Here is a 27,733-nt window from a genome sequence, read left to right as displayed (position 1 = left end):
CAATGAATGTAGATAATTTTTCTATGTTTCATGAGGAGGAAAGTTATATAAAGCAAGGAAGTATGGAGTGATTGAAGGTTGAAGTGAGGTCAATCATTAGGAAAGTTGGGACATATAGAAAGATGGAAATAGTAGGAAATAGTGTTACATAGAGACATTTGAGTCATGGATCAAGGAGGTGGGATAGTTATGGGTGATGACAAGATCCATTCACGAAGGCATCACTGTCATTTAGGTCCTCCTCATCACTTTTTGCCTTGTTTCTTATCATAGACTCCTAATGGATTTTCCAGCCTCCAGTCAAACCCCTGTCCAATCTATCCTCCGCACAATAGCCAGATTGATATTTTTAAAATGCAGATATGTCCATACCATACCCTAATTCAAGAAACTCTGCTGAATCTAGGATAAAATGCAAACCTCTTTGTCTGGCATTTAAAGGACACAACAAACTTGTTTCAACCTACATTTCCAGACTTCCTTTTTATTTAACTTTATTTTAAAATGTTATTTTTACAGGCATTTAACATCCTTCAGTCCTACTACCTTCCCAATAGAAAAATTAAAACAAAACAAAACCTTCAGAATGAATATAAATAGTCTATTAAAACTAATTCTTATATTGGCCATGTCCAAATATGCATATCTCATTCTTGATTTTAAGTCCGTCACCTCTCTGGAAGAAGAAGGGCAACATGATTTGTCTTCAGAACTCTAGAATCATGGTTTATCATTGTATTAAAGAGATTTCTTAAATCTTTCAAAGTTTTTTTTCTCTATAATGTTGTTATTGTATGAATTATTCACAAAGTTCTGCTTACTCCATTTTGCTTCCAATTATGGAGGTCTCCCTGGTTTCCTCTGAAACTGTCCTTTTGGTCATTTCTTAACTTTTTTTTCTTTTTTACTTTTTTAAAAAATTTTTAGGCAGTTGGGGTTAAGTGACTTACGCAGGATCACACAGCTAGTGAGTGTTATATGTCTGAGGCCAGATTTGAACGCAGGTCCTCCTGGCTCCAGGGTCGGTTCTCTGTCCACTGCACCATCTCGCTGGCCCTTGGTCATTTCATACAGCACAATAATGTTCAACAATGATATTTCTTCCTATCCGCATTCCTCAATAGGTGGTTGTCCCCTTAGCTTCCAGTTTTGGGCTACTATGAAAAAACGAGGAACTACAATTTTGTATGTATCTGTGTGTCTTTTCTCTTTATTTGGTCTCTTTGGATATAGGCCTTGTGCCAGCGAATATGCACAATTTAGTTCTTTTGAGGGCACAGTTCCAAATTGCTTTTCAGAATGCCTGGTCCATTTTACAGTTCTGCCAGCAAGCGTTATCAGTTGCCTGTTTTCCTGCAGCCTCGCCAAAATTTGATATTTTCCCCTTTTGTCATCTTTGCCAATTTGGTGGATGGAAGGTAGAAATTCAGAGTTGTTTTAATTTGAATTTTTCTAATTATTAGTAATTGGAAGCATATTTATAAGGTCATTAATAGCTTTGATTTCTTCCTTTGAAAACTGCTTGTTCACATGACTGGTTAAGATGGAGGACTAGATATTTTCTCAGATCCTTATAACCTCATGTGATCCTTATAATCTCATGTGATCCTTACAGTAGCTCATTATTCTTTGAAGTTTTATCTTGTTGGCTACCTGTAGAAAGCTCTAGATTTTGTTATGACATTTCTGGGAATTTTCCTTTTGGGGTTTCTTTCCTGAGGAGATTAGTCATATTTTTATTTTGCTCTCTGGTTCTAAGAATTCTTGACAGTTATAATTTATAATATCTTGAAGTGTGATATGCAAGCTTTGAAAAATATGATCATGATTTTCTATTAGTCTGTTAAAGCATCTCTCTTTTACTACTCGATTGTTTTTTGATATTATATTTCTTACATTTTATTGTTTATTTTTAAATTTTGTGATTTTATTGTAATATTTCTTGTTGAGCTGTTAGTTCATTCTAATTTTCAAGACACTCATTTCTTCTGTGAGATTTTCCACTAATAATTCTGAAGTGTCATTTTTTCCTTGCTTGTCTTTTGTATTTGGTGATTTTCTTGGTTTGCACATCTCAGAAAACTCAATGTCTAGGTTGAGGGTCCTGTACTTGGAGCAGTTTGGTCCTGCATGTTCCTGAGGGTGGGGTCCGAGACTCTTTCAAGAGACTTCAGGACTATTCCAGTGCTGTGTTTTCCTGAGGTTCTCTTTTTTGCCATCAGGGGCTCCAGCCTTCCCCCTGTGTTAAGCTCAGCCTAAGGTCTTCCTTCTCTCCTCCCCCACTCCATAGCCCCTGTTCCTCCCTGCTAGTTTCCAGGGCTATTGCAATCACTCCTACTGTGGGCTCCCACCAAGGGTTTCCCTCTGAAATCACTCTCTCCTAACTTCTCCAGTTAACACTGACTGTTTTGTACCCATACCTTCAATCCACCCTGGCTTGTCTCTTTCAGGATTCCTGTGGCCCAACCATTCCCAGCACCATTATCACTATGTCAACTACCATCAATGGGCAGAGAGGCCCAAGAGCCCTGGAACAGCAGCAGCTCCACACACAGATCCTGCTTTCAGCTTAACCCTTCTGGCCATTATCAAGGGGAACGACCCCCAGCATCCCCACCACTACCGTCACTAACGTGTTATCAGTTGCCACTGATAGCTAGATAATCCAAATAACCCTGGGAACTTCAGTGTCCCCAACATTAGGCTTCTAGCTTGGCTCTGAGGGAGAGACAGAAAGTGGCATGTGCCGGGTGGGTCTGATTATTTTATCACTGTATACCCTTGGTGGAGATAACTCAGAATGGTAAGCCCAAGGACCCAAGGAATAGCATTGTGCCTTCCTCTTACCCCCACCCTTGACAACAGGCCCAGCCTTCAGCTTCGTCCTTGTAGCCATAATTGAGAAGAAAAAACCCACTACCACCACCGCCAAACTAAGCCACTGACCAACTGCCCCCAGTGGGCAGGTAATCCCCAAAGATCTGAGAGGCAAGACACCCCTAGAACTTCTGCCCCACTTCTCTCCTGGCTTCCACAGATGTCCTGTTCTTATCTTGGCTTTCCATAGGGAAGCAACCCATGCATAGATGTAGGACTGCAATTTTCTCTGCAGATGAAGTACATTGATAGTGACAACCTAATAAAGAAGTTCTTGCCACAAAAGTTCCTAGCACTCTAAATATTTCAACATCACATCAGAAACTGATATGGTTTTATCATTGGAAATGACATTTAAGAAGATTCATCACTATTTGTTTCCTATACACTAAGGACCTTTGGAGCCTTTCCATCTGACTGTAGCTAAAACCTCTTTTATGTTTTATTTCATCCTATTAGAATGTGAGCTCTTTGAGGGTAGGGACTGTCTTGCTTTTCTCTTTGTATCCTCAGTACTCAGCACAGTGTTTTGAACATGGTAAATAAACACTTAACAAATGTTTTGCTTGCATTCATTCATTTGTTCATGCGTTCATTTATTCATTCATTCAGCATTCATTCCTTGCCTTTATATCTTTGTATAAAATGTTCATCTTTCCTGTAATGCTCTTCTTCCTCTCCTCTATCTCAGGTAATTCCTAGCTGAACAAGTATCTGCCATCTCTTCAACCTTTTCTTATCCCCCCTTCATAGTGCCGCTCCCTTCAATTTACTTGTGTGTAGTCTATGTTTAGTTCTCTTTTTACGCATCATTTCTATAAAGGGCCACGATACAAGACTCAATTAGAAAACTTTTTATAGAGGCAACTAGGTGTTGCAGCAAGTACAAAATCTAGAGCTAGGAAGACTTCAGTTCAAATGTGGCCTCAGGCATTAGCTGTGCGACCCTGGGTAAGTCACCTAACTTCTGTTTACCTCACTTTCCTCATATGTAAAATGGAGATAATAATAATAGCACCTACCTTCCAGGGTTGTTGTGAGAAATACAAAGTATTTAGCTCAGCATATGGAACATAGCAAGCTCTATATAAATATTAGTTATTATGTAGCATTTCTATTATTTCACTGTGTTTCCCAAGAATTTCTGTGAAATATATACACAATATTGGCAACTTCCTATGTAATAGATTTTATTATGGCAGCTTCTCAACCTTTTTGTCCTCAGGACCCCTTTGCTCCCTTAAAAATTTTTGAGGACCACCCCCTCCCCAAGAGCTTTTGTTTGAGCTATGTTAATCAATATTTGCTCTATTAAAAATTAAAACTGGCAATTTAAAAATGATATATTTATTAACTCATTTAAAATTAGTAAACCAATTATATGTAGACATGATGTTTTATGATAAATATTTTTCAAAACAAAAAATAGAAGAGTAGCATTATTTTATATATTTTTGCAAACCTCTTTAATGTTTGGCTTAATAGAAGACAGTTGGATTCTTGTATTGGCTTCTGCATTTAATCTGTTGTGAGATAGTGTTTTGGTTGAAGTATATGAAGAAAATCATTCCTCAAACTGATATGTAGTTGGAAAAAGAGAGAATTTTAATAGGAAAATATTTTCATATTATTATATTTCGACTTCATAAACCCCTTAAAGCATCTTGGAAGCCTTAGGAGTCCATGGATCACACACTTCTGATAGCCACCGCATTAAGAGAAAAAGCAAATCTATCAATTGGCCCTTTTTTGTATAGTAATAATTTCTTTAGTAGTATAATTATAGAATTATCTCTTCAGGAGTATAAAGATGTCATTAAAAAACTTTTTCACTCTGGTACTTAAATAGTAACTATACATCATTTGCTTTGAATATGTGTATCTGAGATATCAAAATGAATAAATACTTATTGACGACTTTTTCATCTCTAACAAAAATTCTTGTGTATTTGTATATCTTAATTAGTTGTCAATGTTAATCTATTCCCTTGGGCATTTCATGTTTGTATAGGTATCTTTTAAGTCAAGATGTGAATATTTATAATGAAAGAAAAGTTGTAGTTTTTCAAATATTAGGACATCTGTTATGATCTCTTAAAATTAACACTAGTGTATCCTAAGATAAAACCTTTATGTAAAATGAAAATTATACAAAAGCATAAATAAATGTAACATAAGTTATGTCATGCATTTGTTTAATGGGTGACTAATATAATAACTAGAGTGCTGCAGCAACAATAGCAGCCCACATCAGCTTATGAGGTGCCTTCCCAAAGACAAAAGGAAGGCAGGATGCCACTTTATTAAATTATCCAGCAAGAGTGTAATTTCTTTTGGCCACCAGGGGGCACTGAACACAAATCCTCCCCAAATTATTTCATCAGTCTCTGGTGCACATGTATTACTAGTCTCCTACCCTACCAAACCCAATGGCTCTGTGTGCTTCTTAGAAAACAGGTATAGGGGAATTAGAATCTATACTGTTTGTATTCTGACCATAGACTGGAAGTGATGAATATGGTTGAGAATTATTCAATAATCAGGAAAACGCTATTGCATCATTCATCCTTTGTTAGGAATTTACCTTCTTAAGCAACACCCCTCTCCAACTCTACAAATACACACTCACAGGATACAGCTGCTTAGTGCACTACAACCATGTGGTTTATTACACATAGCAAAAGATTCAAGGAAAATTGTCAAGAATTCCCTACGTGAGGAACTTCTGTCCAAAGGTCTTCCAACCTCCCCCTGCCTTTTTTTGGCTTTCTCAGCATTTTATTTCAAAGTTCCAGAAGAATAGTCCTAAAGCACTCTCCCTACACTGACTCCTCTTCATGAGTAGGACTCAAGACAGTAGGGGGCAAGTAAGGTGATGGTGTCTGATATTCATGGTTCAGATCCTAGATAACAATAGTGAAATTAAGAGGAGAGTGGTGTGAGGAAAAATCCTACCTCTGTCTGGCTAAATGGCTGATGAGACTGTTTAAAAAGCTGTTAGCTTCTAGCCATAAATCAGGTCTTGCCATTCACATTGATTCTGAGTTGCTGAAATTGGAAACACAGACTGTTGCCACTAGAACCCCAAGAGCTCAGTTTTTAAAGGCTGATGCAACTACCCTATATGGCAGACAGCCCTAGTTCAAAATCCCATGCTGCCATTCTCTGCCAAAATGACTGACAAGAAGCCATTTTCAAAGTAAAGAAAAGTAGAGATTCATACCTGTGGGACAGGGTAGAGATCTCATCCTTCTCAATCTTCTCACATAACTTTGTGCCTGTTTCAAATGCTTGCTTTCGCAGCCTCCTAGGGAGAGGAAAAAAGTGATCACTGGAGGCTGAATTGCAGGTAAAGCAGTACAATCATCAGAAACCAAGTTACCATCCCTTTTGCCAAATCATCATCATTATTTTCCCCAGTCCTTGGTCAAAATTATTAATTATATAAATTATAAATATAAATTAATAATATAAACAGATAGTAGAATAGCACTCTTGAGTAGTTCTCAGTATAACACTATTCTTTTTCTTATTTGAAATTCATTGCAAATTCTATTGGATAATTGAAAAAAAATCAGATATCACCAAAGAGACTACTTTAATGGATCCCTACCTACATTCAGAATATAGATGAAGAGACCTCTTTTCACTGTCTCCATAGCTCCAAGTGAGCTCGTTGGAATAGAAGAATCAGAATGTGGAATGAGAATATATAGAGAGAACACTGGAAAGTTTTTAAGCTTTTCTGTCAAGTAAGAAAATATCTTGCTACCTTCTATTAAAATAAGTAGGTCAATTTTGTGGCATCCTGGATAATTAAGGAAACACTAAGTGTAAAAGATTTATTTACTGACATTTTTTCCAGATAAATAAAGCTGCCAGTTGGAAGCTACTTATTTTTAAATTACAGTACCCCAAATTTCCTATTATAGTGAACATGCTGATACAATATAATTTTTGATAAAAGACAGAACCTGAGCTAACAATTCAAGTGAGGATCAATTTAATTCAATTCAACAAACTTACTTCCTATGTGACCCTGGGAAAATCACTTAACCATTCTTTGGGACTGAATTTCTTCACCTATAAAAAGTGAGGGCTTTTCTGGTGGTTATTTTTAATAGTATTTTCACCTGTTTATTAAAGATGAATCCATAGTAAATTAGTATTTATATCGAGATTTTGTTTTATACCAAGGAGTAAGTCATAGCACTTGCATAAGTTTACATTCTGTTCCATAGACCAAGTCTTACTGAACTCGTGAATATATATTGACATTTGCAGTAGACTGCTAATTGTTCTCTATATGTCTACTCTTTACTTCTTACTTTCATTCTTCCGGGCAGATTAATGTACCTAAAATGCGGTTTCTTTTACACTTTTGCCCAGAAATACTTAGTGTCTGTCTTTTCCATGTTAGTTGGCTCCAAATTTTTTTGATCACACAGTGCTAACAATAAAAAAAAAAGTGCTAACAAAAAAAAATCCCAATTTCAGTATATTTCCTTATTTATGCATTATTTTCATATAGTGCTACTATACTAATAATTATGTACTTTGTAAAACTTACACTGAAATATAAATTTTTTAAAAGGATGAGTTAAAGCTAAAATTATATTTTATTCTAGTGTTAGTAGGTAGCCATTGGAGTTTACAGAGCAGGGAAGTGACAGAGTCAGACTTGCAGTCAAGAAAATCATTTTGAGAATTCTGTAAAGGATAGATTGGAAAGGACAAAGACTTGAAACAAGGAGCTTAATTAGCAGTCTATTGTAATAGCCCACACAAGAGGTGGTGAGAGTCTGAACTGGGGTTACAGCTGTGAGAGTAGAAGGGAATTGATATGAGAGATATTGTGGGGGCAGAAACAATATGATTTGGCAACTAATTAGGTATATAGGATGAGTAAGAGTGATAAGTCAAAGAATCTCTGACTAAATGTTGTATGCTAGTTACTATGTCAAACTGAATCAGTAGAAGTTTCTACCCTGGTAAGAACAGGACCAAAAAATTCCTCCAATAGACCGCCTCTTTACAGCCACACAGTTGACTAAAATAAATACAGACTACAAGACTCCACTGTGCTTATTGTTTATTGAATTTTTTAATTGGTAGAGCAGAATGCAACCTTAGAGACTCTCCTTCAACTCAGCATCTCGTATGTATTTGTTAAATTCAGAAGATTATGTGAAGAATAAAACAACAAACAAAATTTTATACTATGAACCTCTGATTATGTCAAGGAAGGCATCAAAAAAGAATATATATGTATAAAAATGTATAGTGAAAGATTCATATGTATGTATCATGTGTGTGTATTTTGTCAGAGTCTTGCTATTATATATATTCTAACACAGCACCTGGTGCATAGTAGGTAGTTAAAAATATTTTTTGACTGATTTGCTGAATCACAATGTCAGACATAGTCAAAATAGAAGATCCCTATGGATGATAAGGACTTTAGATAACTACTAAGCTTCAGAATATTGTTGAGCCTTGTAAATGATGTACGTAATTGGTCTAACTATTCACCCAGGGAAGACCAAGTGGATAAAGAATGAACACTGGATTTAGATTCAAAGAATCTGGACTTAATCTTGGACAAGTCACTTAAACTCTTTAGGCCTCAATATCCTTATGTAGGAAGTGAAAATATAACCGCTGTATAACCACTGAAATAATTTTTCACTCTAAATCTATGATCCTAAGAATCCCACTTTTGTCTCCATAGTATAAGTATTTTGAGGATAATATAATCAAATACTGAACTCCTGTTTAGAATGATTTTGTTTCTTGCTGATTTGGTATGTTCCACTGTTCTATTTATCTGTTTTTTAATTGGAACAATACAATTCTATATTATTACTGTTTACTAATATAGTGTGAGGTCTGGTGACACCATCCCCCTTCATCTATACTTTTTTCTCATTATTTCCCATAAGATTCTGGACTTTTGGTTCTTCCAAATGAAATTTGTTATTATCATATCTAGTTACAAAAATTTTCCATAGTGATTAAATTGGCATAGCACTAAATTTAAGTAATAAATCAATTTTTATTATATTGATGGCCGACTATGAACAATGATTATCTCCATTTTTTGTTTCTAAGTAGTTTTCATGGCAATTTAAATATTTCATGTACCTTAGCAATTTGTGCAATATTTAGTTATTATGAAGTTCTTATTGTTTCTTCTTGATTTTGTTTAATATTGCACTGAAATGCTAATGATTTTTGTAGATTTATTTATCTTATTAATTTTTTGGTCATTATCTCCATTAGTTTCTATAACTAGGATTTTCTAGGTGCATTAGCACTCCATCTTAAGTTTAGTTTTGTCTCCTCATTACCAACTTTTTGTTTCTTTGATTTTATTCTCTTGTCTTATTACAATAACTAGCACTTTCAAAACTATGCCAAATGATATTCAGGAAAGGGAGTATATTGCTTTACTCTTGATCACACTGAAAAGGTTTCAGGCAAAGAAATTCTTAATTTTTTTTTTTGCATTATGGATCCCTTTGGTAGTCTTGTGAAATCTATGAACTCTTTCTTAGAATAATGTTTTTAAAAGCATAAAATAAAATACTTAGGATTACAAGCCAATTATATAGAAATGCAAATATCTATTAAAGTTCATGGACCACAGATAAAGAATCCCTATTCAGTGTTTAATCTTTTAAAGCAATGAAGAGTCTTAGGGTTTTTTAAAAAAATTTTTAATCATTTTTAAGTTTTGAGTTCCAAATTCTATTCCTCCCTCTTTCCTCTCCTTTCCTGAGACAGTAAGCAATCAGATATAGATTATAAGTGTGCAATTATATAAAACATTTCCACATTAGTAATTTTGTACAAGAAGACTCAAATAAAATAAAAAAGAAAGAAAGTGAAAAATGGCAGGTTTCAAGTTTGTACTCAATCAATATCATTTCTTTCTCTGGAGGCAGATAGTATGCTTCATCATTAGTCCTTTGGGATTGTCTTGGATCGTTGCATGTTGAGATAGCTGTCATTCACAGTTCTTCACTGAACAATATTGCTGTTACCGTATACAACATTCTCCTGGTTCTGTTGACTTCATTATGCATCAGTTCATGCAAGTCTTTCCAGATTTTTCTGAAACTGTCCTGCTTGTCATTCTGAAATTATCCTGCTTGTCAAAGAATCTTTGTTTTAAATGAAGTCTTTTGATCATATTAACAAAAAGCCCTTCTGTGCCTTTCATGTTTAGGGTTTTTGTTTTTGTTTCTGCATGAATACTATATTTTATCAATCCCTTCTTCTGTATCTATTGAAATATTCATGCACTTTTAAAATCTTTATTATTTATATGATTGATTATGGTGATTGTATATTTGTGTTGAGACATCTTTGAATTTGAATTTCCTTTTCTTTATCTTCCTGCTAAGTTTTGTTTAAAATATACTGATTTATGTGAATTTATTTTATATCTGTGACTTTGCCAAAGTTACCAATTAATTCATTTAATTTTTACTTGACTCTAGGTTTCAGATATTTGCAAAAAGAGATTATTTTTGTTTCCTCTTTGTTTATGCTTATTCTTTCAATTACTTTTTCTTTTCTAATTTATATAACTGGCATTTCTGGAATTGTGTTAAATTGTAGTAGTGATACTTATGTTCCCCTTCATGTTAATCAAAAGGCTTCTTGTCTGTACCCATTACATATACTACTAACTGTTGGTTTTAGGTATATATTATTTAGTATTTTATGGAGAGGTCTATTTATTCTTATGTTTTCTAGTGTTTTTAATCAGAAACAGATTTCATATTTTGTCAAAAGCTTTTTATTATCTATTGGTGCTTTTTGTTAATACTGTTATTAATATGATCTATTATCTTTAGATTTTAACAGGTATTGACCTAACTCTGCATTTGCAGATATAAACCCATCACAGTCATAGTGTATAGTCTTTTTGACATATTACTGTAGACTCTTTGTTAATATATTATTTAAAATTTTGTGAGTATTTATTAAAGATATTTATCTGTCTATAGCTTTCTCCTTAGACCCTCCTTGGTTTTTGGTATCAAGACCATATTTATATCATGGAATTTGGTAGGACCCCTGTTTTTGCTCGTAAATCCATTTAATTCCAGCTAATTCCTACAAAAGAATCTAGAAGAAATTGAGGCATGCAACACGAAAACTAACCAATTAGCAGAAAGTCAAATACTTTCAAAATGTAATAACAGAAAGTAAAGAAAGGATACAGGAGAGTAATATTAAGAAATAAAATATTACTTTTAGATGGCTAGGGTCATACAAGAACATGAATTTGGGGTGGGGAAGTATTGGTGTTGGTTTTACTTTCTTTAAAAAAACCTCGCAAATGATCTGTGTAACAGAGAAAGGCAAAGCTAATATCATTGGGCTGTAGAACATAAGGAATAAAAGATATAATGCAAAAAAAATCAGGAGAAAAGTAGAGGGATTACTATCATGGAGATACACACATAGAGTTAATGAAAAGAAAGCCAAAGAAATTAATATTTCTTAATGGAATGGTGTTAAATAATTTTAATAAAAACAAAACATTTAGATGAATGTATAGGACATCCATATAGGAAATATTTTAAAAACACATACATAAAATGAATGAAAATAATGGGATGATAGTGATTACTGAAAGGGAATAGAGAGGACTGTACATATTACTTGATAGTGTGAAACCTTTATAAAAACTGACCATATGTTAGGTTATAAAAATCTCAAAGACAAATGCAGAAAAGCAGAAATATCAAGGGCATTTCTTATTAGTAAAAGTTCAATAAAATTATGTTCAAAAATAGTAGTTAAAGAAAAGATTAAATTTTTAAAATCAAAGTAGAGAAACTGAAAGCAAAGCAAAATGAAACAAAACAAAAAAACCCAACATCCAACCCCAAACACTAACTTAATGAATTTAACTAGTAGTGGATTATTTTTGAAAAAAATTAAAACATTATGTAATTTGATTATTTTTTTTAAAGAAGAAAACCAAAACAACTGGTATTTTAAAAATTTGAAAAAAACGAATTTAAAAAATGAAGATAGTTTTAAAGAGAAGTTTATCCAACTATATGTCAGTAAAACAAGCAACTGAAATGAAATGTTTGAATATATTCAACAATATTAAATGTCCAGATGAATAGAACAAGAATATAGAATATACATAGCTCAGTCTCAGAAAAAGAAAATTGTATTTCTTTTTTTTGAGAATCTACTAATATGAGACATATTTGCCTTTTGTTTTAAATTCTCTAATCTCTGGTTAGACTTAATAATTTCTTGCTTAAGAGCTCTATTTTTATCCTTAATTCTTTTATGTTTTCATTTATTTCTGGGATTTCTCTTCTGAATTATTTTGGAGATTCTTGGTTTTTTAGGAGGCTTGCACAATTTTTTAGGTGTGTTCAGCGACTTTAGGAAAGCTGTGGTTCATTTTTCTTTAGTGTGAAAATCTTGCCCACTGAATTAAATCTTTTCTTTAAATACTTGCACATTTCTCTTCAGCTTTTGTCTATCTTAATCACTCAGCTGATTTTTCCCGTGAAATCCTTGTTGAAAATTATTTGATTATTATCAAATCAAAATGTGCCACTTCCCTGCCCTTGCTGCCTATTCTCTGTTCTCTCAAATCCCCAGGGTTGGATAAGCCCTATTTCCTTCAGAGGAAACTAGTTAAGATACTGTTGCAGGGAAATTTTGATTGATCACTGTATTAGATGCTAAACTCTACCTTTACCAGTCCCACTTATTTGGGTTCTAATGTCATTTCTGCAACTGGATTTCTTCAGTTCCTATGCTGGCTCTTGGGGACTGATGTTGAAGTTGTTAGAGGAGGAGCCTTTAGATACTACTAAAAGAGATGCTCTGATAAGTTTTGGATTTATTTTCTCTACCCTTCTCTAATTCCCGCTGACTCCAATTCCCTCTATATTATAATTAATAGTAATTGGAAGTACATCCCTGGTCTCCTTCCTCTATGTTCTTGACTATAGTTCTATTCTTTTTCCTTCTCCACTTTCCTGAAACCCAAACTTCATACTCTTCCATAAATATTCCCTTTCCTTTCTCTCAAAACCATGTGTACATGTGGTTCATAGGTCTCAACTCTCCCTGGGAGAGGGAGTTCCCTTGAAATGCAGCTACTTGGTTAACAATATGCTCTGGAACATATAATAGTATATAATTGTGGCCCTAGGAAATTATAAAGGGGTTAACTCTGAAAGATGGATGCTTGCAACTGCAGTAGTCAGAAGGATCCTACAGCCTCTTGGGATGATTTCTGTGCTGTGCATACAGGGAAGGCAATAAGTGCTAGAAGCACCTGGAATGACTGACTGGTGAGATTGTCCTCAATGATTTTTTTCTATAAGAATTATCTTAATGATAGGCTGTTTTACCTTTCCTTTTTTTTGGAATTTTCTCATTTTGGGAGCTTTTTTATTTGTTTTGTTTGTTTGAGAGAGAGTTACCCCCAGCAAACCTCTCACTCCCATCGTCTTCCAGGATTCTCTCTAGGTGACTCCATGTTGCCAATGAAAAAATATGCAGAACAAGTGGCATAAAATATATTGTCATTTAAATTTATCATTAGTAAAGGAGGTAGGCAGATCATGTAGCATGAGCAAAGGACAACCAATGAATAGCCTATACTCTGTTGGTACATAAGTGATCAAGTGATCTATGCAACAGCCCCTATTATATTGGATGAAAATCCTATAGAAGACTTATGTCATTATAAAGAATCGCAGGGAATTGAAAAAGCATGACTGGGTTATGATTTGTATTACTGGAGAGAGTACCCACATCCATTAGACTGCAGATCCATTAAAGTATTTAAGTGTATATGTCTTATCTTCCCAACTAGAATTATGGGATCAGAGATTTAGGGCTGGAGGCTTAGAAGATTTCTAGTCTGATCCCCTCATTTTAGAGATGAGGAAATGGAAGCCCAGAAAGGATAAGTAACTTCCTCAAGGTTAGGCAGATAGTAAGTGGCAAAGCCTGGGATTAAAACCTAGCTCCCTGACTGTAAAGCCAACACTTTTTCCATTGTGCCATTGTTGTGTCTCAACTGGGTAGTGAGCTCCTTGAGTGCAAGCAAGACTTCTTTGCTATTCTCTTTTGTATCCTCTATACATTTTATTGCACATATGAATCACTCAATAAATTATTTCTTGAATACTGGGATCGGTTATAACCAAAATCCTTTCAAATATGTCATTACATTTTGAATCAAAAACCTACATAAACCTACATCTACTCATGTATTTCCTCTTCTCTCTCTTCTGCCTCCACACAAAAATTTTATATTTAAACATGATATATACACTACCAAGACCACAAAACTTTCCATAACCTTTCAGATCTTACTGTGGTTATAATATGAATATGCCAGTAGTTAAAATCATCGCTTTTCATTGTAGATGCTTTTAGATCCACATTTATTAAAATTGTGAGATTCAATAAAGATTTTCTATCACCTCTATTATAGTTTAGTAAGTGTCAGGGATAGCCTGTGTACATGAAATTCAGATAATATCCAAATTCTATTTTAGCCTATAATTTTAATTCTTCTCCTGTTATTAGAACTGCTAACAAAATAGAACTGAATGATTTGTTTCCTATACATTCCCTGCCTTTGGCCTCGAGAATACTTAAAGGGCCAAAAATGGGAGTGAAAAGGTGGGAAATGAGAAACAATGGGCTGGATCATCTACAAATTGAATTTTTGGGGTCTGGATGAATGTCAAAGGATTGAGATTTTACTATTTTTCAAACTTAAGATGGAAAGCCAATTCTGTCCCAAGGAAATCTGGTGTTTCTTGAATTGGTTGTTAGAAACTTTGTATCTGGACTTTCCTGATTATGCTAGAAAAACAGGACCGCAGCCTTACCACAGATGAGACTACTGAAATCAGAATCTTCAACAATATATTTAAGTCTAGCCATAGTTCAGGAATCTAGTGCCTTTTGGCTAAAATTGGCATCATTTCTTGTCTAAGAGAAAGGAAAGTAAAGGAGTTCTGTGTTTATTCATTTCTTTTCTTAATTTATCAATGATCACTTCCATAAGCATTTGAGTTTTAAATTTTTTCTCCCTCTCCTTCCCTGCCTCCCTCCTCAAGACGGTGCACAATCTGATGTAGGCTATGTATATACATTCCTATTATACGTATTTTCACATTAATGATATTGTAAGGAAGAATTAGAACCAATAGGAGGAACCACGAGAAAGAGAAAATAAAACAAAACAAAACAGAAGAAAAAAATAGCAACTAGTATGTTTCAATCTCCATTTAAACTCCACAGTTCTTTCTTTGGATGTGGATAGCATTTTCTATCATGAGACCTTTGGAGATGTCTTAGATCCTTGCATTGCTGAGAAGGGATAAGTCTATCAAAGCTAGTCATCGAATAATGTGGCTGTTGCTGTGTGCAATGTTCTCCTGGTTCTACTCACTTCAGTCAGCATCAGTTCATACAAGTCTTTCCAAGTTTTTCTGAAGTCTGCCTGCTCATCACTTCTTATAGCATGATAGTATTCCATTACATTTATATACCACAATTTGTTTAGCCATTCCCAAATTGATAAGCATTCCCTTAATTTCCAATTCTTTGCCACCACAAAAAGAGCTGCTATAAATATTTTTGTACATATGGGTCCTTTTTCCCATTTTTATGATCTCTTTGGGATACAGCCCTAGAAGTGCTATTGCTGGGTCAAAGGATATGAACATTTTTATAGCCCGTTGGGCATCGTTCCAAATTGCCCTCCAAAATGGTTGGATCATTTTACAATTCCACCAACAATGCATTAGTGTTCCAATTTTCCCACATCTTCTCCAACATTTATCATTTTCCTATTTTGTCATGTTGGCCAATCTGATAGGTGTGAGGTGGTACCTCAGAGTTGTTTTGATTTGCATTTCTCTAATCAATAGTGATTTAGAGCATTTTTTCATATGACCATACTGCCTGTTCATACCCTTTGACCATTTATGAATTGGGGAATGACTTGTATTCACATAAATTTGACTTAATTCTCTGTATATTTTAGAAAAGAGGCCCTTATTAGAGACACTGGTTGTAAACATTTTTTCCCAGTTTTCTACTTTCCTTCTAATCTTGGTTGCATTGGCTTTGTTTGCAAAAACTTTTTAATTTAATGTAATCAAAATTATTCATTTTGCATTTTGTAATGTTCTCTATCTTCTGTTTGGTCATGAATTCTTCTGTTCTCCATAAATCTGATAGGTGAACTATTCCTTGCTCTCCCAGTTTGCTTGTAGTATCAGCCTTTATATCTAAATCATGAACCCATTTTGACTTTATTTTGGTATATGGTGTGAGATTTTGGTCTATGCCTAGTTTCTGCCATATTCTTTTCCAGTTTTCCCAGCAGTTTTTGTCAAATAGTGAGTTCTTATCCCATCAGGGAAACCCTTGGAGCACTTCCCAGAGTTTTGCTGAGGCACTGGGAGACTTGGCTGCCAGAACACTGGAGTACGTGGTGGTTTTTTGAGCTAGTTTCCACTGGTTCCCCTGCCCTTACTAAGGCATTCAGGGGTCCTGGTGTTGTGTTTGCCTGCTCTACCACCTGGGTTTCAGGATCTCTTCCTGGTATGCTGAGGTGGGGCTTTCCACTAGCTTGTTGGAACACCTCCTGTTCTGTATGCTCCCCTTCCCCCAGGGCAAGAGGGGTCTTTCCCGTTAATCCCTCAAGCTACCTGGGCTACTGGACTGCTGCCCTTTCTGCTGGTTCAGCTGTTCCAGGGTTTTTTGTGGGGTGATATTTTCTGGGCTTTCAGAGATTAACAAGGGAGGTTAAAAGTGCCTTACTTTTTACTGGGCCATCTTGGCTCCTAGAAGTGGAAATTCCCCTCATTTCTTAATACATGCCAAGAGAATGGGCTTCATCCAGTCAAGGACAGTTTTTTCTTGTCTTTGTGGCCCTTCATAGTAGGTCTGTTTGACTTGATCTGAATTAATATCTTATATTAGCACAGTGAGGCATGACTAGTGACATTTTCTAGGACATACTATAGTGCCTAATTCCTGATACTTCAGTAATTATTGTATTTTTAGCTAATAGCACCATATAAATTTAAAGAAAAAATAATGTGCACTAATCCATTTAATGTTAACTGTCATAATTATGCCCCTTTTACCTCATGAATTTTATATTTTCCCTGATGCTCAGTTCAGAGGAAGCACGGTGTAGTGATAAGAAGACTTAACTGGACTTAACAGGAAGAAACTTGGGTTCCTGTCCTTGAACACTTAACTAGCAAACTAGTTTGCAGAATTCTTCGCTTGCAACGTGCGGTAGTCTGGAGAGAATCCTAGGACATTGATACGGTGGGAAGTTTCCTGAGGGTAGCTCTCCCTCAACCACACAAAATAATAAAAGCAAAACACCTCCCAGATTCAGAAAGGGCAAGTGCCTTTAAGCTTCAATTTCTTCATCTGTTAAACAGGAATAAAACCATGGACTTATCAGATCTTAGAGCTTAGCTAAAGCATACCTGAAGAGCATTCCCCTTTAGTACATTCTCAAAAAGTGGCTTATCTGTTCTTCTCTTGTAGACTCCAGTGATGGGGAGCTCTCTAACTCAAAAAGTATACCAGACCACTTTTATACAGCTCTAATCTTTAGGAAAATTTTCCTTACATATAGCCAAAATCAGCCTCTCTAAATCTCCTATCCACTGCTCTGAATTCCTGAAGGAATAGTTCTAGCCCCATACCTGGGTATGTCAACTTCTACTGGTTTAAGTCAGGGTAAAAATTAAAGTTGACTTTTGATCAAAGGTAATGAATACCTGCACTATTTGCTCAGAGTTGTGGTGAGGAAATCACTTTGTAAACATTAAAGTGTCATAGAAATGTCATTATCATTATTATTACAAATTTAATAATGTATTTTATAAAAATGAATTTATTTTAATAATTTCAACTTTATGCAGTAAGACTGTGAAATATGGAAAGGAAACTGAACTTTAAGTTAAATGAGACATATTCAAATCTCACCTCTAATACTTATTAACCATATGACCGTAGATGAGCCATTTAATCTGAGACTCACTTCTGTTGCCTGTAAAATTATATCTGTAGTGCATACATCATAGGGTTGTTGTGAGGGCAAAATTAGGTAATGTGTATAAAGTACTTTGTAAACCTTAAAACATCATTTGAGTAACAGCCATGCTTATTATCATATATAATAAATATTTGTTAAATGAATGGATGACAGTGGTTTTTCTCTTTAGCTTCAGCCTCTATAATCTTTTATTCTCATCTCACTTAAAGATATTCTAGTATTATAGTGGACAAATGAAGAAGGATATCTTACTACTGGTGGAGAATCTTAAATTCCTTCTTGAGGACAAGTACTTCTTCCTGTGTCTTTTACTACTGAGGATAGTCCCACATAGTTTAACAAAGGATCAGTGGTCATGGTGGAATGCTTATACTCAGGACTGGAGTGTACATTTCTTCTATTATCAAGACAATTGGATGATTGAGAACAGCACTCTGGAAAGAAGCCAGGTATGTGTCTGAATCACCAGCCACCAGGCTGCGAGAGTCATTAGAATTGCTCATGAGCAAGCAAATGCTCTGGCTTGTTTCCACAAAGCAATTGGAGTCTCTGGGAGCCCTGAGAGACGTGGCTTGGTCGAAAGTCTTCTTTTCCTTTTCCAGTATCCAAGCTGTCTTTTCCTCAATGGAAACGTTAAACACACAGCACGTCTCTGCATGGGACACCCCCCTTCAGATGGTAAGCCTTTCGAGGTACCCATGACCAGCTCCACATGAGACAACCTCAAAGGGTTCAGAGATTGTAGTGTTAACAGGCCACACACAGTTTCATGTGCTTGTAGAGAATCTTCTGTTGGTAAGAATTGGTGTAGGCAATTTTAAAATTAGGCAGAGACTAACAGATTCCTCTGGCTCAGCTGCAGTAACCACAGATGTATGAACCCATAGAAAAGAGTTTTGCAGTCTAGATGTTTCAATAGAACAGACTCAGCTTAAGTGTGAGGATGAAAATGGTTCTTTTGTTTGTAAACTGTGAAAGGCTGGGTGGTGCAAATGCTTGTAAATAGTTGCTGAAAATATCAGGGATACAGAAAATAGCTGGCTTTGGACAAATATATTTGCTTTTGTTATTTTTCTTTAGAAAATCTGAATGCTCTTTTTTTCCCCTTTATTATCTAATGTTAAAAAAGAGGCATCATCTGTTTTATTTGATGGCCTACATTCATAAAGTTTCATCAGTGTCTTGTTGGCCAGATCTCCTTACTCCTGCATTCTTACCCTAAGTCAAAATGAATAAATGAATCACTATTTCATTATTGTGCCTGTAATAAACATTCATTTTTCAATATAGGATTATAAGTTGGCTGCTCTCAGTCCCAAATGTTCTTAAGAAGAATCTACTGTTGTCTCGCAAGAATATCAATAAGATTAAGTCCCTCAGACCCTGATGGAACTTGAGTGGACCAAGCCTAACCCCAGTTTTTTTTGCTGCCTGCCTTATTAGTCATCTCAAAAGTGATTTTCCAACCGTATCTTTTTTCAGCTAATATTTATATAACACTTTAAGGTTTACAAAATGCTTTACAAATATTATCTCACTTTATCCACGCCAGAATCCTGGGATGTAGGTGCTACTATCATCCCCATTTTACAAAGGGGAAACCAAGGAGAATAGAAGTTAAGAGACTTTCCTAGAGTCACAAAGCTAGTAAGTGTCTGAGGCTGGACTTTGTGACTCTGGGTCCAGTACTCTATCTATTGCACCGGCAAGCTGCCTCAGAGTTATTTCTGTAACTCTTCTATGTCTCTGGGCAAAAATGTCACCCGGGCTCATGAAGAGCCATACGTAATTTTCTAATGGCCTAGAGTGCCCATACCATCCAGAAAAATAAACAACACACACACACACACACACAGACATATTCTCAGAATATTTGGTTTTCCAAACTTTAGAAATAAAAGTAGTTGCTTTGAAGTATTGGGACCCTCTCTAGTCTGCCAGCATAATGATTAGTGCCTCTGAGGTTGCTCTTTCAGTGGCTCTTAAATTAAGAACCTGGAGGATCCTTCACGGAGGAAGACGTAGACAAGAGGATTGGATTTCCTGAGGTCCCACAGTTTGTACACTGCAGAGCCAAGCAGTGAAGCCAGGCTCTGCGACTCTCATGCTAGCTTTGCTTCTCTTTCGTGGCTACCTCTGAGATTAAAAACTGAACTCTTAGCACTTCTTTTCCTACTTGACAATGGATCAGTCACCCCCTTCTCTGTTATGTTGATTTTGACCTTTAGGAAAATGTTCTCTTGCCATAAAAATACTGGATCTTTCTGATTTGTTCCTTGTATGCAAGTGCAAAAGATGTGGAGCCCTTCAGACATGTGAAAATGAGTTTTTCTTGCCATGCCAGCTCAGAGTAAGAGAGAGGAGCAGAACTGAGCTATGTTTCCTCCCATTTACTTGGTAGGAAGAAAGCAGTATGTAACAAATAAAGCATTTCTTGACCAGCTTTTGCTAGGTCTGCTAGCTTCTTAAGTTTTTCCCTAGATACCAGACCAGAATGTCAGCAATCTCAATGCCCACATATAGTCCTGAATCACCCAAGGTATAGTCCTGATTATTATAGAAATGGAGCTTTAGAACTAGAAGGAATCTTAGAGATCATGTAGTCCAACTTATCATTTTATAGAGAAGGAAACACACACAAGTTAAGTGACCTGTCTAAGGTCACACAGATAGCAAGTAGCTGAGACAAAATCCTACAAAACCAAGCTCTCTGGCTTCAAATTAAATGCCTTTTGTGCTAGACCATACTGCCTTTAGTCTATTGAGGAAAGGAAGGGCACCTTTCTTATCTTCCACAAATATGTAGACTCAAATCAAGTGGATATGTTTACCTTCATGATAAACACAAATTGTGAAGTAGAGACAATTTGTCCTTTCTTCTCTTCCCTCCCTTTTCTGTCCCTCTCTTGCCAAGAGCTGGACCCTGACCCAAGGGCTTGTTGCTCTCATACTATTTCTTTTCTGCTCAGTGCTTTCCATTTTAGTCTGTGCTCTTGTTTTAATTTAACCCTTTTGCCCATTCTTATGATCATCAAATACGGCCATAGAAAGTGAACAGAATTTATCATGTCCCTAAGCTGAAGTGACTTTGTGAACCTTTAGCATCAGTTCCAGGAAGCTTCTAATTTGGGTCCTAGTATACAGACCAGGGCACAGCAGAAACTTTCCAAGAATATTAACCAGTGTTGGACAGGGATTGAGTTTGTTAGGAAAAGAAAGTTAGGTCATATAGAGGTCATCGGAAAAGGAAACAAAAATAGGGGAAGAATTTTGGCTGCAGGACTTTTCTTAAGAATACTTTAAGGTCGTCACAAAGTGCTCATTGCCCTTTAATAATGCTTCCCTCCAAACTGGGATGCAGAAGAGAGATCTGAGATTCTTGTTCACCCCCCCCCCATCACCACCCTCAGAACCTGGTGCCAACCCAGCCTGGGGTCTGCTTCTTTATGCCATTATGTATGATATCACATCCTCCTCTGTTCCTCCTTCCATAGATCAAAGAATGTGCCAATGATCCCTGCCTTCATGGGCCACTGGGAGATATATACACACACACACACACACACATACACATATACATATATGCACGCATATGTACATATGTGGGTATATGTGTATATATGCAGAGAGAGATGGGTATGTGTGTGTATGTGCATGTGTGTGTTTTACTGGGGACTCTATACTCATCTGATGTGTAGTAGGGGAAGGAGCCTTCAATTTCTGTGGATGAGAGGGGAAAAAAGAACCTGCTGAGAAGACAGTAATTTTTATGGTTTCATGGCACTGGAGAAAAAATGTTGTGACTTTAAAAATATGCTTCCCTACCATGTCTGCTAATAATGTAAATAACACCGTTTTATATTTCTCTAGTTTTAAGTCTTTATCTCCTGCTAAAATACAAATACTCCAAGGAGAAGGATGGTACATTAAGCATTATCCATTTTTTACACCTATAATTGAAGGAAAGCTAGGTGGTGCAGTGGATACAATGCTAGCCTCAGAGTCAGAAGGAACTGAGTTCAAATTTGACCTCAGACACTAGATGTGTGACCCTGGGCAAGTCACTTAACCTCTGATTGCCTCACTTTCCTCAGTATAAAATGAGGATAACAGCACCTACCTCATAGCATTTTTTTGAGAATGAAATGAGATATTTCTAAAAAAGCACTAGTGCAATACCTGGCATAGATGCTGTACAAATGCTTATTCTCTTTCCCCTCCTTTGAAAATTTAGCTTTTTCCTTTATTTTATGTCCAGCTATTTTAATAGCTATCTTTCTATTTTAGAAGGATAAGTTGGAAATCTGACCAATCTATTTGTGAAACACACCAATAGCTTAAACTGACTGGATCACATAGTCGTAGTCTTAGCCTAACTGCCCATATGAAGGCAACATGTACCTTAGGAGAAATAATTCTCAGTTCTGAACAGGCAATGCATTAATGCTTCAAAAGACCTGTAATTTTTAAAACTGTGGTTGCCGTTATGCATCAGTGCAGAATGCCACCCCTTCAGGCCTTCAAAAAGTCTTCATGAGTTGTCACAGCCAATTTTCTTCTTTAATCATCTGAACATCTTCCTCCTGGTGCTGACCTCCAAACTTGCCAAGCTGATCCTCACATGACAGTCTGTGTCGGGCTCATACTTTAAGCCTCATTGTGGTAGCTTTGGTCAAAATTTGTCCTCCACTAGCAAAGGAAACTTTTATGTTGACATGGGTTTGGAGTAAGATTTTAGAGGTATACAAAGCAAACTATAAAGTGTTAGTAGTAGATAAAATTTTTTTAAAAATATATAAATTTTTCTTGATCTTGTTGGCTCAAAATATTAAGAATACTTGATCTTTTAATAGATCCTTTCCATAAAGTTAAGGGAATGTGTTTTTGTGATATTATAGTATATTATGATACTATACCAGCAGCAAGGTGGTGTAGATTGCCAGGCTTAGAGTAAGACTTGTCTTCCTGAGTTCAAATCTGATCTCAAACACTTACTAGCTGTGTGACCTGGTGTGACCACTTAATCCTGTATGTCTCAGTTTCTTCATCTATAAAATGAACTGGAGAAAGAAATGGCAAAACACTGCAGTTTCTTTTCCAAGAAAACCTCAAACGGGGGGTTACAAAGACTCAGACATGACTGAAAATGACTGGACAACAAATGTATAAGTACTGCAGTTAAACACAAAATTAATGTAATAGCTAAGAATGGAATTTTTCCTTATAAATTTTTTTTTTATTCTGCACCTAAGCCTACTAACTCAAGGACAGGATATAAATTCTACTGATGATGAATTAGTTTCACATGAGTGTTGAGACCTTTCCTACCTAACTGTGGCTCCATTGTCAAGTTAATCTGGTCTGTTTTGGTATACAAAATATTTCCATTAATGGTTGGAGGATGTTTGAAACCAAAAAATCTGTTTCTTGGCAGGAATTTGGACTTGGAATCTAACTCTTGATTTTTGCTCTTTGGTCTGGTAAGGACTGACAAGTTACACCTTGATGATTTATCTTCCTTGGCTGACATTTAAAAAAAAATACCTTAGTGTTATCCTTAGAGTCGATGCTGTACTTCATATTTCCTTTAGTTACTGTTGAATGTTACCTTTTCCTTTATTTCATATCAGAAGAACAATGCCAAGAAATCCGTTTGGAAGGAAATCTAAGTCATAATTAAACTTTTCCTACTGTGTGAAGGGTAGAACAAAGATATAACTTTAGGTTTCATTTCTTTTCTTTTCTTTCTTTTCCTTCCTTCCTTCCTTCCTTCCTTCCTTCCTTCCTTCCTTCCTTCCTTCCTTCCTTCTTTTCTTTCTTTCTTCTTTCTTTCTTTCTCTCTCTGTCTCCCTCCCTCTCTCTTTCTCTTTCTTCCTTTCTTCCTTACTCTTTCTTTCTTTCTTTCTTTCTTTCTTTCTTTCTTTCTTTCTTTCTTTCTTTCTTTCTTTCTTTCTTTCTTTCTTCCTTCCTTCCTTCCTTCCTTCCTCTCTCCCTCTCTCTCTCTCTCTCTCTCTCTCTCTCTCTCTCTCTCTCTCTCTCTCTCCCCCTCCCTCCCTCCTTCTCTCTCTCTTTCCTTCTTTCTCTCTGTTTCTTTGTATCTTTCATGAATGTAGAATGATACCTTATTTCAGGTTTCACCAAAACATACTATATAAGAACAGTGCAATATGCAAAAGTTTCTTTGATTCTTAAAAAAAGCCTACACTTTCCTGAGGTGGTATGAATTAAAAAAATCTAAACACGTCTTTATACTTCCTTTACATTCCTTTGTGAAGGGCTGCACATTTTGTTTTTGTGCCTCCACTTATACTTTCAGTCCTAACCTTTTGCCATCTCTTCTGCAAATAATTTTTCTAATATACTATTTCTTTTTTTCTTTTTTAATCTTTTTTTCTTTTAGACTCAAATACTAAAACAAATACACAATAAGAAAAGAAAAAGTAAACATTGTAAACTTAAGTATTGAAACTTAAATACAAAATAAGAAAAGAAAAAAATGTTAAGTGCACAGCAGAAAGTAAAAGAGGGTTTAAAATATATAGCAATACATTTGCATTTCAAGAAAGCCTATGTAATAAACACTATGCATTGTGTTGAGAGCTGCCCATGTTTTCTTTGCTTCCTTGTAAGTTTTCTTTTGTTCTCTACTGTACACTTTTTACTAAGTTCTTTCTTCCCTCTTTCTCCCCATTCCCCACTGCCAGAAGACTGCAGTTAAGTGTGGATATATTTATATATATATAATATATATATATATTATATATATATGTAATATATCATATATATTATGTATACACACACACACACATACATATATAAACATATACTTTCCCTAACAAATTCTACTCTTGATCTTTGTGTGTATCTCTTATTCCCCATCCTTCCTGACTCCTCTACTTCTACCTGCTATCTTGCCCTCCTATTACTTAAGCTATCCCCCTCCCCTCCAAGGATCCCTCCCTTATCTTCCCATTCCCATTAATCTCAACACCCTTCTATATCTCCCTTTAACCTATTTCCTCACATTCCCCTCTAGAGATCCATCTCTTGTCCTCTCCCCCCTCCCTATCCCCTTAGCATTGTATTTCTTTCTGACTTGAGAAGACTTTTATACTCTTCTAGATATATATGTATTGTTCCCTCTTGAACCCATTCCTGATGAAAATAGGTGTCCAGAACTAATAGCCCTCCTCCACTATCTAATTCTTCTGTGTTGGTTCTTGCTCTCACACCTCATTTGTAGAATATAATTACTCTTTTTAGCTGTTCCTAAATTGTATTACTTTTTAAAGTCATATCATACTCATTTCAACCCCAGTCTTTCTTATGAATTACCCAATTACTAATAACAATCTTAGTCATATGTTTTACATTTTACGTATATAAAAGGTAAACAGCCTGTCCTTATTGAGTCCTTTGTAATTCTTTGGTATGTACCTTATATTTCTCTTGGCTCAAGTCTTCTATTAAGTTCAAGTTTTTTTTTAAACAAAATCCTGAAAGTTTGATAATTCATTAAATATCCATTTTTTTTTCATTCAGGATTATGCTTTGCTTTGCTGGGTATGATATTTTCAGCCAGAACCCCAAATCTTTTGTTCTTTGATATATTGTGTTCCAAGATCTATGGTCTTTTAGTGTCTCTAAGGTCCTTTCTTGAGCTAAACTGCCAAGCACTAAAACTTTATGTCAAAGAGCACAACTCTTTGTTGCTCCTGGGCTGGCCATGTGGGTCAAATGCCAAATATAGCCATGCCTAAAACACTAACTTATGGAGAAGTCACCCAAGGAAGATACTCACATGGTGGTCAGAAGAAACACTACATGGACACATTCAATGTGTCTCTGAAGAACTTTGGAACTGATTGCATGACATGGGAGACATGGCAAAGGACCGCCCAACATGGTGTGCTCTTATCAAAGAAGGTGTTGTGTTCTATGAGCAAAGCAGAGTTGCAGTAGCTCGAAAGAAATGTGAGATGCACAAATTTAGAGACATCTCCACACCAAATGTTCACATGGACTATTTGTGCCCAAAAATGGTGGAAGAGCATTCTGAGTTCTCATTGGCCTGATCAGCCACAGTCGGACACACTGTAACCTGACTGTAACATTGTGATGTTATTTTGTTCCTCGGAGAACTTTGAGGATGAAGGACAATAATCAACAATCAACCAAAGTCCCGCCCTCTTCAGGAAGCATTTTCTTAATGTCTAGTGCCTTCTTCTGTTGATTATTTCAAACTTATCCTGTATATAGCTTGTTTGTGTTTGATTGTTTGCATGTTTCTACCCCATTAGACTGTGAGCAACTTGAGAACAAGACTATTTTGCCTTTTTTTATATCCCCCAGTACTTATCACAATGCCTGCCGTACGGTAGGTGCTTAATAATGTTTATTGACTGACTGACTGAAAATCTTTTCTCACTCCAATCCATCTTCCAAACAGCTGCCAAAGAGATTTACTTAAAGGTAATATCTGACCATGGCATTCCCCTAATGAACTCCAGTGACTCCCTGTTTCCTCTAGGATCAAATCTAGTTCCTCCTGCTTGGCATTTAAAGCTTTTTGCAACCTGGCCCAACCTACTCTGCCAATCTTATTGCACATTGCTAACCTTCTTGTGCTCTACAATATGGTCAAACTAGCCTTCTTGGTGTTAGTAATATGTGACCCAACATCATCCTGCAGACTACTCTAGCTCTCTTCGTTGCTCTGTGGCTCACATATATTTTTGATTCTTTGCAGAGACTCTAGAGGCATCATGCAGTAATAGAACACTAAATTTGGAGTCAGAAAACCTAGATTTGATTCTTTGTTCAGCTATACAAGGGCTCTTCCAGCTGATATCCTAATAGATTGTGGTTACCCGAGATTCATATCTGATGGGTTTTTCTCTGAAGATAATTCCTAACATGTACCTGTCATTGTGCTAGATGTTGTGGATACCAAGGTAAAAACAGAAGTTTGCATTCTTTGGGGGGGGGCAGAGAGAGGAGGGAACAATTATGAACACAGGTAAGTAAATACTAAATTTATGAAAAGTGAATACAAACTAATTTCTGGGCTGTGGGAAGGAGAATCATTATAGGCCTCCTGTATAAGGTGACTCAAAGTAAATCTTGAGAACGTTAGAAATTCTACAAGGTAGAGGCAAGGAGAGAGTGCAATGAAGAAAACTGTTCAAAGGCATCGGGATGGGAGATAGAAGGTCTTGGGCAGGGATAAATAAGTGGGGTGGTTTGGCTGCTATGTAGAATGCTCAAAGGGAATGATTGTGTTATTAACCTAGAAAGGTAAGTGGGAAGCAGGTTATAAAAGGCTTCCAAGGCCAAACAGTAGAGTTTGTATATAATTATACAGTCAGCAGGTTGCCAAGGGAATTTTTTCATCAGAAGACTGATGTGGCCAGACTTGTGTTTTAGCAAAATCACTTTGGCAGCTATGTGGAGAATAGATTGGAGTATGGAAGAGACTGGAGTTAGGGGAATCAATTAGTAGGCTTTTAAAATAGGTCAGGCAAAAGGTCATGAGAATCTGAACCAGATAGGTAGTTTGTGTGAGTAGCGATGAATTCAAGATATATTCTTGGAGAGCAAGATGACAAGATGTGGCAGCTGTTTCATTGCAGGGTGTGGGGCAGAGTGAAGGAAAAGTAAGACACCAGGATGATCCAAAGATTATGAATCTGGACAGCTAGAATGGCAGTGCCCATGACAAGAAATAAGGAAACTTAGAGGAAG

At 36.0% G+C, this 27,733-nt stretch overlaps 1 protein-coding gene across 7 annotated transcripts in view; it reads left to right on the top strand.

The window, feature by feature from the left end:
* The window catches only part of DNM3 (dynamin 3), a 682,754-nt gene that overhangs the window by 331,959 nt on the left and 323,062 nt on the right, over positions 1-27,733 (top strand). The window contains exon 16 of one of the 7 annotated variants that reach the window (XM_020970519.2): positions 2,451-3,437. The exons of the other annotated variants lie outside the window; for them this stretch is intronic. Within the exon in view, the coding sequence (XP_020826178.1) occupies positions 2,451-2,573 (123 nt within the window). The 3' untranslated portion in view covers positions 2,574-3,437. Of the gene's footprint in view, positions 1-2,450; positions 3,438-27,733 lie in introns of those variants that run through there. 7 annotated transcript variants of the gene reach the window in all.

The sequence above is a fragment of the Phascolarctos cinereus genome, unplaced genomic scaffold (assembly GCF_003287225.1).
Source record: "Phascolarctos cinereus isolate Bilbo 61053 unplaced genomic scaffold, phaCin_HiC Scaffold_5;HRSCAF=322, whole genome shotgun sequence".
In the NCBI taxonomy this organism is placed as follows: domain Eukaryota; kingdom Metazoa; phylum Chordata; class Mammalia; order Diprotodontia; family Phascolarctidae; genus Phascolarctos; species Phascolarctos cinereus.
The sequence above is the reverse complement of the archived record's forward strand: the minus strand, read 5'-3'. Positions and strand labels throughout refer to the sequence as shown.